This window comes from Triturus cristatus, chromosome 9 (assembly GCF_964204655.1).
Source record: "Triturus cristatus chromosome 9, aTriCri1.1, whole genome shotgun sequence".
Taxonomy (NCBI): Eukaryota; Metazoa; Chordata; class Amphibia; order Caudata; family Salamandridae; genus Triturus; species Triturus cristatus.
In genome coordinates this window covers 992186510-992200034 of record NC_140592.1, presented here as the reverse complement: position 1 = coordinate 992200034, position 13525 = coordinate 992186510, and the positions used below count along the sequence as shown (strand labels likewise).

The following is a 13525-nucleotide window of genomic DNA, read 5'->3' as shown; positions in this document are numbered from 1 at the left end:
TTAAAGTTATAACAGTTTTACTGGGGGACTTAACCAAGGCCCCAACAGCTATTTTTAAACGATTTAGAAAAATCTGAAAACATGTTTTTACCTAAAGACTATTTTAATTCCGGAGTAGAATCACCTATCAACCAAGTGGTATAGGAAATGTGGAGTCTTCTTTCTCTCCGCTGGACCACCAACGTAGAAAGCAGGCTCTTTATGTGATACATCAATAGGTTGATATACCGTGTCCAGGCGTTGCCTTTTGAGTGGACAGGGGCTTGCTATGCAATCACAAAGTGCTCTATTAGGGGGAACTGTGGTCGAGCAGCCTTAAGATTAACACAGAGGAGAGCAAGAAATTTGCAAAGTACACACAATGATTAATAATGGATTAATAAATGACAACACGACTCAAGGAGAACCACACCAATGCATAAAAATACTAAGTAGCTTCATATGTGATTTGGCATCAGAGAATAATCGTTCAGGTAAGTACGTTTTTAAATATAAATTATTTTCACTTTAAAAAGTGGACACTTAGTGCAATGTTATCCTATGAAAGGAAGAACAAGTTCTGCAAACAGGTTCAGTACAACGATTAACAGGACCAATATCCAGGAGGTAAGATAAGTGGAGGGCAGCGCTAACAGGACACCATGAGCATCTCAAGGCCTGAGTCCACTTGCATGTTTAGCCCAACTGGCCTCCTGGCCAGAGCCTGCAGCCTCTTTCCACAGTGACTGATTTCCACTGAAATACATCTGGCTCCCGTCACTGTTTTGCACCCTGCCGCCCCTGTGCCGTTGGGGGTGTACTGCAGGTGCTGCCTTACAACTTGCCCACCACTCACATTAACTCCTTGAAATTAGTCTTGTAAGTTGCTGTAGTATACCTGTTTGCAGAACTTGTTCTTCCTTCCATAGGATTACATTCAGAAACTGTACTGTGTCCACTTTTTAAATTGAAAAGAATTTATACTTGAAAATATACTAACCCGAACTATTTTTCTTTGATGCCCAAATATATTGAATATGCTACTTACCAGTATGCATCTGTTCTTGGCATTTAGGGCTGCTGACATTCATATCTGTGCATAGATCGCCGCCTAGTGTTGGGTCCGGATGTTTGCACGTTGTTGTCCTGGAAGAGTCTTCGAAGTATCCTGAGATAGGTGACTCCTCCCCTGGACCACAGTGCGCATGGGCATCCTCTCCAGCCTCAGATTGTTTTTCGCCATTGTGGCAGTGATGGAGTAGATACAGAAAGTGATGACCATGCTATACAGTAATTCTGAGAGCTGCAGCTGCTACAGGCGCCGGGGAGGAGGGTGGGCGATATGAATGCCAGCAGCCCTACATGCCAAGAACAGATGCATACTGGTAAGTAGCATATTCAGTTCGAGGCATGTGGGCTGCTGAATTCATATCTGTGCATAGAATACATAGCAGTACCTCCTATTAGCGGCGGCCACCAGTGCCAGCTGCAGCGGTCTGAAAAAGAGTTTTGAGAACAGCCTGTCCTACAGCTGCCTGCTGTTTTGAGTGTACATCTACACAATAGTGTTTGGTAAATGTATGTATAGTGGACCATGTGGCTGCTCTACATATATCCTGTAAAGGAATGTTTCCCAGGAAAGCCATGGACGCCCCTAACTTACGTGTTGAGTGGGCTCGTGGGGGAATCGTTAATGTGCGTTTAGCCTTTTGATAGCAAGTTTGAATACATTTAACGATCAATCTGGCTATACCTGCTTTGGAGATGGCGTTGCCTTTGTATTGTGGAGAAAAGGCAACGAAAAGTTGTTTTGTCTTCCTAAAGTCTTTAGTTCTGTCTATATAGTACATGAGGGCTCTTTTGACATCTAGTGTATGGAGCATTCTTTCAGCGACATTTTGTGGATTCTGAAAGAAAACAGGCAGTTCAATAGTTTGATTCATGTGGAACTGCGATATTACTTTAGGCATGAATTTGGGGTTAGTACGTAGTACGACCCTGTTGGTATGAACTTGTATGAATGGCTCTTGAATGGTTAGTGCCTGGAGTTCACCAACTCTTCTTAACGAAGTGATTGCCACTAGGAAAGCTACTTTCCAGGTGAGGAATTGAATCTCACATGAGTGGAGAGGTTCGAAGGGTGGACCCATCAGTCGGGTGAGGACCAAGTTGAGGTTCCACACCGGTGCAGGTGGGTGTCTTGGGGGAATTACTCGTTTAAGTCCCTCCAAGAAAGCTTTGATGGCAGGCACTCGGAATAAAGAGAGGTGCTGCCTGTTCTGGAGATAGGCTGCTATTGCGGTCAAATGGATACGTATTGAGGTGTATGCCAGATTGCATCGGTATAGGTGTAAGAGGTAACAGATTATGTTTTGAGTGGATGCGTCTAGCGGGTTAATGTCATTGTTGTTGCAATAAATGACAAACCTCTTCCATTTAGCTGCATAGCAGGCTCTGGTAGTGGGTCTCCTGGCCTCCTTAATGATCTCCATACAGTCAGGTGGCAGGTTTAGGTAGCCAAACTCTAAGACTTCAGGAGCCAGATTGCCAGGTTCAGCTGTTGCGGATCTGGGTGCTGAATTTCGCCATGGTTCTGCGTTAAGAGTGCAGGTTTGATCCGCAGCCTTTGATGCGGCACCACGGAAAGTTCTAGAAAGGTGGTGTACCATGGCTGGCGCGCCCATGTGGGAGCAACTAGGATGAGTGTCAGTGAGTGCTGTCGCAGTTTGCGTGCCACCAGCGGTATTAATGGTGCTGGGGGAAAAGCGTACGCAAATCTGCCGGACCAGTTCATCCATATCGCATTGCCCTGCGACTGTGGATGTGGGAACCTGGCGGCAAAGCTTTGGCATTTTGCGTTTTCGTTTGTGGCGAATAGGTCTATCTCTGGATGACCCCACTGTTGGAAGTACGGTTGGAGTACTGACGGGTGTAGCTCCCACTCGTGCATCTGGTGGCTGTGTCTGCTGAGCAGATCCGCCATCTGGTTGTCCTTGCCGGGGAGGTGTTCCGCCATGAGGAATATGTTCCTCTGAATGGCCCACTTCCACATGCTCTGAGCCAGATGAGACAACTGTGGAGAGTGTGTTCCTCCCTGCTTCTGTATGTAGTACATGGCAGTCATGTTGTCCGTCCGGATCAACACGACTTTGTTGCATAAGTGTACTTTGAATGCCTTCATTGCCAGGAAGATTGCCATCAGTTCCAGAAGGTTGATGTGCATTTTTTTTTTGTTGTATTGTCCATAGTCCCTGCACTGTGTAATTGAGTACATGAGCTCCCCATCCCTGGAGAGACGCGTCCGCCGTCAGTATTATTTGTGGAACAGGCTCTTGGAACGGTCGGCCCTTGCAAAGGTTTTGTGGATTCCACCAATGCAGAGAGTTGTATGCCCGACCGCTCACCAACACTAGGTCTTTTAATTGCCCGTGAGCCTGATTCCATTGACGTGCTAAGCACTCCTGAAGCGGGCGCATATGTAGTCTCGCGTGTGGGACTATGAAAATGCAGGAGGCCATCATGCCTATCAACTGCATGAACACTCGCGCAGGAAGGGAGTGTTGAGGTTTGAACTTTGAGATCAGCATTTGCATGCTGTTGATCCTCACTAAATTTGGCTGAGCTGTGGCTGCCAGAGTGTCTATGGTCGCACCCAGGTACTGTTGTACGTGTGCGGGTTGGAGATGTGATTTTGGGTAATTTAGTGAGAATCCCAGACTGTGAAGAAGGTGAATGGTGATTGACATGTGGGTGGCACATTGCTGGGCTGACTTTGCCTGAACAAGCCAGTCGTCCAGGTAAGGGTAGACTTGAATGTGTTGTCTCCGTAGATGTGCAGCCACTGTAGCTAGGCACTTGGTGAAAACTCTGGGTGCTGTTGTCACACCGAAGGGGAGGACTTTGAATTGGTAGTGCTGCCCCTGAATAGTGAACCTGAGATATTTCCTGTGTGACGGGTGTATGGGTATGTGGAAGTACGCATCTTTGAGGTCTAGTGTGGCTAGGAAGTCTCCCTGGCTGAGCAGTGGGAGAACCTGTTGTAGGGTGAGCATATGGAAATGCTCTGAGAGAATGTAGAGGTTGAGGGGTCTCAGGTCTAGTATAGGTCTGAGCGACCCGTCCTTTTTTGGGATGAGGAAGTACAGAGAGTACACCCCTGTCCCCTGCTGGTTGAAGGGCACGACCTCTATTGCACCTTTTTGCAGCATACTTAGCACTTCCTGCTGCAATAATGCTAAGTGCTCTGCGGACATAGGACGGTGCTTTGGCGGTATTGTGGGTGGAGTGGAGGTTAATTCGAGACAGTAACCGTGCTGGATAATATCTCTGACCCACCTGTCCGTGGCGATGGTATTCCACGTGGACAGGAACCGCTGGAGTCTCCCCCCGACAGGTGTTATGTGGTCGGGGGGAAGGGAGAGGGCGTCACTGTTTGTTCTTGGGTGAGGACCTGGTGTTGCCGTAACCGCGTCCTCTGCCCTTGGTGCTGGAGCCACGATATCCACCTCTGTTGTTTTTATCGTAGGTACTCTGTGTGCCCCCTTTATTGTATGTCTGCTGTGACCCCTGTCCTCTAGCTGCTCCCCTATTTCCGGGGCGACGAAAGGAGTCACTACGAAATGTCTGCATTTGCAGAGCCCCCATTGACTTCGCAGTGTCAGTGTCCTTTTTATCTTTTCTAAAGTGGTGTCAACTTCCGGTCCGAATAAGTAGTCGGGGTTGACAGGCTGATTTAGGATGTTGTTTTGGATCTCAGGTTTGAATCCGGAGATTCTTAACCAAGCGTGTCGGCGTAACATGACGCTGGTGTTTATTGCCCTCGCTGCTGTGTCGGCAGCATCTAGTGCGCACTTAATGGATGCGTTTGTAAGAAGTTGTCCCTCTCTGATGAGGAGCTCCGCTGCCTCTTTGTACTCGTCTGGCAGATGTTGGAGTAGTGACTCTAGTGTGTCATAGTGTGAACGATCGTAGCGAGCCAGGAGGGCCTGTGTATTGGCAATGCGCCAGATGTTTGCTGCTTGAGCTGCAATCCTCTTGCCTGAGGTCTCCAGCACCTTGGACTCTTTGTCCGGGGGAGGAGCATCACCAGTCGTTTGTGAGTGCGCTCGTTTGCGAGCGTTAGCAACCACCATGGAGTCGAGAGGTAACTGACCTCTAATGTACATAGGGTCCCCGGGCGCAGGTTTGTATTTCTTCTCAATCCTGGGGTTCAGCACCCGTGCCCTGGTTGTTTCCTTGAAAATTTCCTTTGCTGGCTTGAGAACACCTTTCAACATGGGCAGAGTCTTGACCGTCCTCTCAGAGGAGGCGAAAGTGTCCACCAAGAAGTCTTCCTCAACTGTGTCCGAGTGGAGTTGCACTCCATGATTGGCTGCAGCACGTTCTATGAGGGCATTGAAGGCAGCAGTGTCCTCTGTGGGAGATGTTTTTGCACCGTAGAGCTGCGTGTCCTGGGTATCTGTTGTGGCACCCGGGTCTGCAGGGTCATCCCAAGCTTGATCTGGGTCCTGCTGCTCCTCAGGATCTATATCCCTAGGGTAGGTGGTCTCATCACCCATGTAGTCCTCCATTGCGTCCGTGTCGGAGGGCGTTGGAGAAAAGGACTGGGGATCCAGATAGGAGGTATGCAGGCGTTCGTATAGAACCGGTTCCGATTCTGCTGGCAGTTTCTGCTTTAGAGGGATTCTGTAAGAGTCCAAGGTCTGCTCTGGTGTGACCTTCCGTTTTCGGAGCATGAGTCTGCCGGTGTCGGCGTCGATGAATTGGGACGGTGAAGGTTCAGTAGGAGAGTGTCCAGCAGATGGGGACCTTGTCTGGCGGACACGTGTTCGGATCTCGAACATCTTTGGCGCCGTGGACGGCGGCAAACCAAAAGTAATGTTGGTTGGTGCCGAAGGTGCCTTTGGAGCCTTTTTCGGGTCGGGGGCCGATGTGGACTGGAGGGCTGCCTGTTCTCTGATGCGTTGCAAGGACGCCGCAACTTGTCGCACCGAGAACGCCGAAGGTTCTTTGGTGCGGAGTGGTTCTGCAGAGGACTGCTTCGGAGCCACAGGGTCATCGATTCGAGGAGAGGCAGTAGCGGTCGACGGAGTCGATGACTTGACCTTAGTCGCTGCCTTCGAAGTGGACTCCGATGGAGCGGCCATTTTAACTTTTGTGGTCGGGGCCGATTGCTTCGGTGCCGGCGGCCGAGGCACTTTTGAGGTACCGATGGCCTTCTTTTTCGGTTCGGTACCGACATCCGCAGCAGCGAGTTCGGCGCGGAAATCCCTTTTAGTGCGTTCGGAGCCGATGGTGTGGGCTGGCGTCGAAGGAGTGGAGGTCTTCGAGGGCTTCGAGCCGACCACTGCCAGTTTCACTTTCGGTTTCTGTGTAACTGGTGCGACGATTGGTTTCGTTGAAGGGAAACCAGTCTTTTTCGGTAATAATGGCTCTTGCTGGATGTTCGAGGCCGGGCCCGAAGGCGGGGCCGAAGAACTGCGGGATTGATCTTGGGTAAGGCCCGGAGGCGATCCCTCGACCGGAGCCGTAGAATGACGCACTTTGATAGCCTCCGTTTCGACGGGTAGGCCCTGCTCTTCACCAGAGCTATCTTCTTCGGCCCCGAAGGCCTCATCGTAGTCTCCTACCTCATCGTCGGCTTCTTCCCTGGGAAAAAGTGCTTCATCGGCGTCTTCCGATCGGGAATCGTGTTCGGAAGCGGGGCTGTAGTTCGTGTCTTCCACGCTTTCAACATCTTCGTCCTCGGTGCTGAAGATGTTTGCCGGGGCCGGTGCCGATTGCTGCGCTTCTAATCCCGCTGCCCGTCGATTCCGGAGAGTCTTCTTGGATCGGAATCGGGCACAGGCCATACATTTCGATTCGTCGTGATCCGGCGAGAGGCATTTGTTGCACACCGGGTGGACGTCGATATGTGGATATTTGGCGTGGCAAACGGGACACCGTTTGAATGGGGTCCTCGATTCCATCGTCGATGTAAGGTCGATGATCGGATTAAATGGGTCCGAAAAACTTGAAGAAGTTTGCGAAACTAAGCCAGAAAGCTGTCGATACCGAGCGGGAACAGTACCGACGAAAACTAAAGGCCTTTTAGCCTTAAATTAATTTTTCCTAACTTGAGCTAAGATAGCACATCCGAACCCAATGGCGGAAAAAAACAATCTGAGGATGGAGAGGATGCCCATGCACACTGTGGTCCAGGGGAGGAGTCACCTATCTCAGGATACTTCGAAGACTCTTCCAGGACAACAACGTGCAAACATCCGGACCCAACACTAGGCGGCGATCTATGCACAGATATGAATTCAGCAGCCCACATGCCTCGAACATAAAGATACTTGGTATTTTTATAAATGGCTGTGGATCTCCTTCTTGAGTCGTATTGTCATTTATTAATCATTGGGTGCATTTGCAAAAGTCATGCACTCCTCTGTGTTATGCCTAAGGCTGCTGGACCACACTACCCTCTAATAGAGCACTTTGGGGATTGCATTGCAAGCCCCATCCACTAGTAAGGGAACCCCTGGAGTCTTTACACGATATATCAGATTTTTGATATATCACATAAAGAGCCAGCTTCCTTCAGTTTGTGACTCACTGGTGGGGTTGCGCGAGACTCAAGCCAGTCTGCCATTAGGGATTCAATCGGGGATTTGTTTAAGGGAGGTAAGGGCTCTGACGTCGGAAGCCTAGGATGCAAGATTTGAGTTAGAGAGACTGGCTGAAGTCTCCACTGCAGGAAGTTACAAATCTGGCACCTCAGCAGCCCAACAACCCCCACCATAAAAGCTTTATATTTTATTGGGGGACCTAAGCGGACAATAACTTCCATCTCTAGTTAAGTATCCAAGCCACTGGCATTGTCGAGTACAAGATACAAGCAAGCAACTGCACAATGAGGATGGAGCAACCAACCTGCTTCTGTATCATTGGCTTCATTATGGGGAACATGCTTTAGGCCTTTGAAGAGCTTCAGAATATGAACAAATAAAGGCTTTCATCCTGCTGAAATAATACTCCTCAGCAAGAGGAAAGGAGGAGAGTCTTCCTCAAAGTCAGGTCAGGTCAGGTTTTATTGATAGCGTAGTATCACATGGGACGCACTCCAGCTAACGGTGGTCCTGGATCGAAAATCGGAGACAAGAAGAGATCCAGTAATTGAACCAATAAGAGAATAACATGCGGAGTCTGCAGCAAAGGAGTCAGCGCATCGCCCAGCGCAAGAGGCTGAGCGGGTTCAGTCGACATCTGAAAGACCACCAGTGGGATGTGGGATCCTGACCGGAATACCCAGGGGGTTTGTGGGCTCCAGAGGGAACCCAGAGTTAACTAAAGAGCTACAACATGAACTCATGGATTGCTGGATGTGCTACAAAGTCAATGACAGCCCAGAGAACTGGGGGCACCTTGACTCCAGAACTGGAATCTGATCCATATTGGACATTGAAGGGGATGTTGGGCCTTTGGAGGGATGTCCTTAGGACATCTCCCTCAAGTGAGAGCATCTAGATGTCAAAGAGCTTCACTTGGAGTTCTTGTGCTTTTTATTGGACTTGCCTCTCAACTTTGCTTTGGACTTACCTCAGGAGGATGAAGGAGTTCAGGGGAGTCTTGGAACCTTGAGCAGAACAGACTTAATGGTTTGTGCTGGGCACCAACAAGATTGGTCTTTGAATGCATCAGGGAGCATTTATTGCAGGACTTGGAGCCACGTTTGGCACGAGACACCAAAGAAAGATGGTGTGCGAGTCTGTAACAAACATCTGTTTGCAACAGCATGGCATGGCCCAAATTCTGCCTTTATAGGAGGCGACATTCCTGCATACTTGCAAAAGGGTCTGGAAGACAACTTTAGTAAAAGAACCAATATCAATGAGGTGGAGCTCTGGATCTGCATCTATGTACATGGATAAAAGGGAACTCAAGCCAGGGCACAGGGGTGGTGCGAACCTGTGGCTTTGTGTCATCATGTCTGGGGATTGGGAGAAGTCTGGATGGATGCATATGGTGCAACCTGCCAGGAAACTTGATCTATTACAAGAGTTTCTAGATGCAGGCTTCTGTCTTGGAAGGTTCCTACGTTGAGGAATCTGCGGCTAGAAGTACCTATCTGAATAAACTGAAAAAATACGAGTGGTCAAGCATTAGGCACAGTGTGAGAATCAAAAGAAAGAGAATATGTTTTATTGCATTCCTGAGCACAAGTAGGTAGCACAAAGTAAACAGTTCCATAGAATAGCGAAAAACATTTCTTTGGAATAGATCTTTCTTATCAGTGGAATATAAAGGCATTAGGAATCTGTACTTTGTGTCACACTAGTAAACTAAATAGAGAATTGGCACTTCTCTCACTGACAGGCCAGCTGGGGACCGAAAATCACCTTGGATTTTAATCAATATTACTTCAACATGGACTTTGTTACTAGTGCAACCATCTGCGTACTGGAATGCTCTTCATACATAAAATCTGAGCTAAAGAGCACCCCATAATGCTGTATTCTTCCTTATGTACATTGAGCCGCTATCCACTGTTTATAATGGGTAAGATACTCTCCTCCAATACTGGTTCACACCCCTGGCTCCCCACTACAGGTTATAGCCCAGTTGAGTTATTTATTACGCCGGTTTGTGAGAATTATTATTTTTTTAAATTACAAGGACATTTTACAGTGAATTACTCAAAACAGTATTCACGATTAGAGGCATGTTTGATTTATAAAGTCATAATTAAAACATGTTTGTGCTTAATTCCCCATTCTATGCTACACGTCATGTGCACGTACGTACGCACAGCAACACCGAAATACAGTTATATGCACTCCACCGTGACAAATCGGTGTCTACTATGCAGCAGCTTAGGGGGGGCTCATTAGGTATTGAAGGTTGTATCTAACCAATGGGAAAGTAAGTACCTGTCTTTTAATGCGATTGTAATTAATACAAAGAGGTTATTTTGATAACAGACTATCCCGCTTTAGTATCCTTTGATTAGGCTCATCTACAGACTAGATATTAGATTTAAGAGCAACTAATATGAGTTGTCTTAGTCAGTTTGCCCAATCACGCCATTCTGTCACATCTATGCAAAGCCATATATTTGTGTGTCCACAGACGTTTTCATTTGATGAGTGCTGTGCATTGGTGATATCTACTTACGTGACAAGGATCATCTTACATTTTCTCTGTACACAGGGCTCCTGTAATCAGAGTATTTTCCTGCTGTATATTCCCACTGCTATTCATTTTAGGTTGTCGCAAACACATTACTAGGCTAGTCGAAGTATAAAAGTTACACTACCATTTACCTTTATGGTATCTATTTTAATGAGCGTTTTACTATCCACCATTGCGACTACAGGGGAAGTGCCCTCCCGCTCTGAACCATGATGCTCAGGTATATTCCAGAATAGGCTAAGTCCTCATCTTATATGTATGAATGTATAGTCCTCACTTGCCTGTAAATACACTGGTTTTAGCTTAAAGTATACGTTTACACACAAGGATCATTCCCTTTTTTTATTTTATTTAAGAGCATTGCAGTGCCCAGGAGTGAGGAGAGTATGCCGATCTAGATATACATGTGTACTGGAAAACACTTTGTGTGTATATGAAATAGACATTATGTTTAAAATGTAGGTCGCATACAAGGTTGCTTTACATATCTCATTCCACGTTTTGTTCCTACCAACAAGGTTCATTGCTGAGCTACATTAGACAGGTATGAGAGCAGCATGCCTCATATTTTTGCATGGGATGTATGAATTATTCAGGAAGGAAGTTCTTAAGCACTGAAGAAGATCGTTGACCTGTATAGGCGTACACATCAGCTAAAACATGTTGGCAGTCATATGTGGATAGATGAATCCTTATTCCTCATTCTTACACCACTCGCCTGACCCAGCGCATGCGCTGGTCTGGCGAGACTTATTGAGAGGGCTCCAAAAAGTGCTACCAGGCCAGCCTAGAGCTGCAGTGCATGTGCGCGGGCGCTTGATCGCGATTACTTTCACTTTCGCGGCCGCTTTGAAGTTTGATCGCGATCTCGCGATCACTTTCATGCAACTGTTGCATGGCTAAACACTTATAAGGTCCCAAAGGCGAGACCTGTTGGCTATGCCAATGCTTGTTTTAATACATACCAAGAGTCCTATAAAAGGAAAGGAAATCGTTTGGGCATAGCCTGAAGTATTTTTAACGTAATATCATGGGTCCCTGCTATTTTCTCTGGTGTGGGGGAAGGTTGGGGGGGGGGGGGGGGGGGGGGGGTTCGCCTAGTATGAAGCATGCTGGTGAGGCGACCTCTCAAATACATACTTGAAGGTACCCATATGAATGAGCTTTGCTAGACCAAATAGAAACTTAGAGGCAGGTACTTGATTGGCTGTCATATTTTATAAGAGTGTGATGCCAGATGGAGAATTTGCACTGTGGTCCGGTTAGAGGTATCAAGAGATGTAGTAACACCCACAACAATCAGTGCGTGCATGCTGTTATCACAACATTCTGAGGTGATATTTTTATAACTATTAAGGAGCAAAACCCTGACTGATAGGACATGAGATTATTATGACATGAGGTGATGGTGGAGCTGTGCACCTATGCAGCTTTCAAGACAATTTAGTCTGGAATTGATAAAGCAGTAATAGAAAATACATTCTCCAGTTAAACGGGTGCTGAACTTAAGCGAAGTGGTACCGGACTTACTGGACTATATCAGGTCATGGGGTTGTGAATGAGAAGAACTAATTTTCTTACTTGTAGCAAGTTACAACACAGTTTGGCATGTGATAGCACTTGTATACCAGGAGGAAAAACAAGAGACTGTATAAAAAATAGTATAACTATTTTCAGCTAACAAAAGCAGCGTGTGCGTCCAAACTAGGACTAGACTTCCACATCTAGTTTGGAAAACAGAATGTTTTCTTTGGTTAACCCTCACCTACGAGGGTTACCCCTTGGTGACATGCTTCATCATTGGGTCCTTCCTGTTTCGCTATGGGATGGGGCATGCTACGACCTATGAGTTATGTGGAGGCACTTATAGGTGACTATATAAGATCAACAGATGTCAAAACTAGGAGTGGATGGGTTGTTTTGGAAATTTTTAAAAATACCTGCCTAGTCCAAAAAAATGCTTTATGCGTGCCTCTAGTCGGTATAGTTAAAAATAAAATGGGGAAAGAAATTGAAACTATAAGTAATAGTGTTACTAGGTTTCAGAAGGTCTCCATGTTTCAAGCCCTACCCCAAGGCTTTTCATCAGGACCAACTATGGCTACTCCCAGTTACAATTCCTCCAGCTGCAAAACTATTGCATGGCAAAAAAGGTAAACATACATACAGGACCATATGGTGTTATGGTTGAAAGATTTGGAATTACAAAATCTGAACGTTAGTCCGCCAGGATTAGCTGTCGTTTCTCAAAGTCTATACAAATGTATAGGACAGTTAATGTACATTGTATTCCATTCTTAAAAAACATCACCTTTGTGGGAAAATCATGATAATTCTAAACGTTCCAAAGGGTGAGCATTATTGGTGCAACCGAAAATTGTACACTAGTCACACTCATGCACTCACACCAAAAAACAGAGATATGATTGACAAAGGACATGGCATGCAATAGTTTTGCAGCTTGAGGAAGTGGTATCAGGCAGTAGCCATCCTTTGTTCTGAAGGAACGCCTTGGGGTAGAGCTTGAAACATGTAGACCTTCTGAAACCTAGTAACACTTTTGCTTGTGGTTTCAATTTCTTTCCCCATTTCTTAACCATACAGACTAGAGGTACGAATTAAGCATTTTTTCCTACCAGGCAGATACTTTTAAAAGTTCCAAAACAACCTACACTCGTCGTTTTGACATCTATTCATCTAATATAGTCACCTATAAATGCTCCCACATAGGTCGTAGCATGCCCCATTCCGTAGCGGAACGTGAAGGACCCAATGATGAAGCATGCCACCAAGGGGTAACCCTGGTGGGTGAGGGTTAACCAAAAAAAACATTCTGTTTTCCAAACTAGATGTGGAAGTCTAGTCCTAGTTTTGACGGACGGGCTCCTTTTGTTTGCTGGTAATTTGATAGGAGGGCTAATCCCTCTGTTTTTCCCTTTATCTCCCCCTTCTGCTTGGATAAATAACTATTGACCCCATGGATTCACAGCACACATCACCACTGATTCTTAAGATTTGATGGAACCACTTAAATTTCTGGAGATTAAGCATTTGTCTAGAATCAATACATTAACCATGAAAATATCCTTAATGTCATTATAACTAGCTTGCCAGGATCGTACAGCATTAGTCTTGGAAAAGTCCCTTTCCACAGACAGACACAGATTTATGCTATTATAAAAACTTACCACAGGAACACCTTTTCCATAGAGGTAGGCCATGCCAAGACCACTCTGACCCACAGGATTGCCCTTGAATGGAAAATGAAAGGATTACAATAGAAAATAAGAGTATGGTTCTCAATCTACTACCCACTCTGACACCTGATGTGGCATTTAACAATTACATTATTGAGGACTGGCAGCATTGAAGG

General features: G+C 46.4%; 1 protein-coding gene across 8 annotated transcripts in view; it reads right to left on the bottom strand.

Moving 5' to 3' along the window:
* Positions 1–13525, bottom strand: part of SEL1L (SEL1L adaptor subunit of SYVN1 ubiquitin ligase) — a 379824-nt gene that overhangs the window by 200677 nt on the left and 165622 nt on the right. For all 8 annotated transcript variants that reach the window (XM_085626599.1, XM_085626598.1, XM_085626600.1 and 5 more), the window contains exon 14: positions 13341–13403. In XM_085626599.1, the coding sequence (XP_085482725.1) occupies positions 13341–13403 (63 nt within the window). The remainder of the gene's footprint in view (positions 1–13340; positions 13404–13525) is intronic.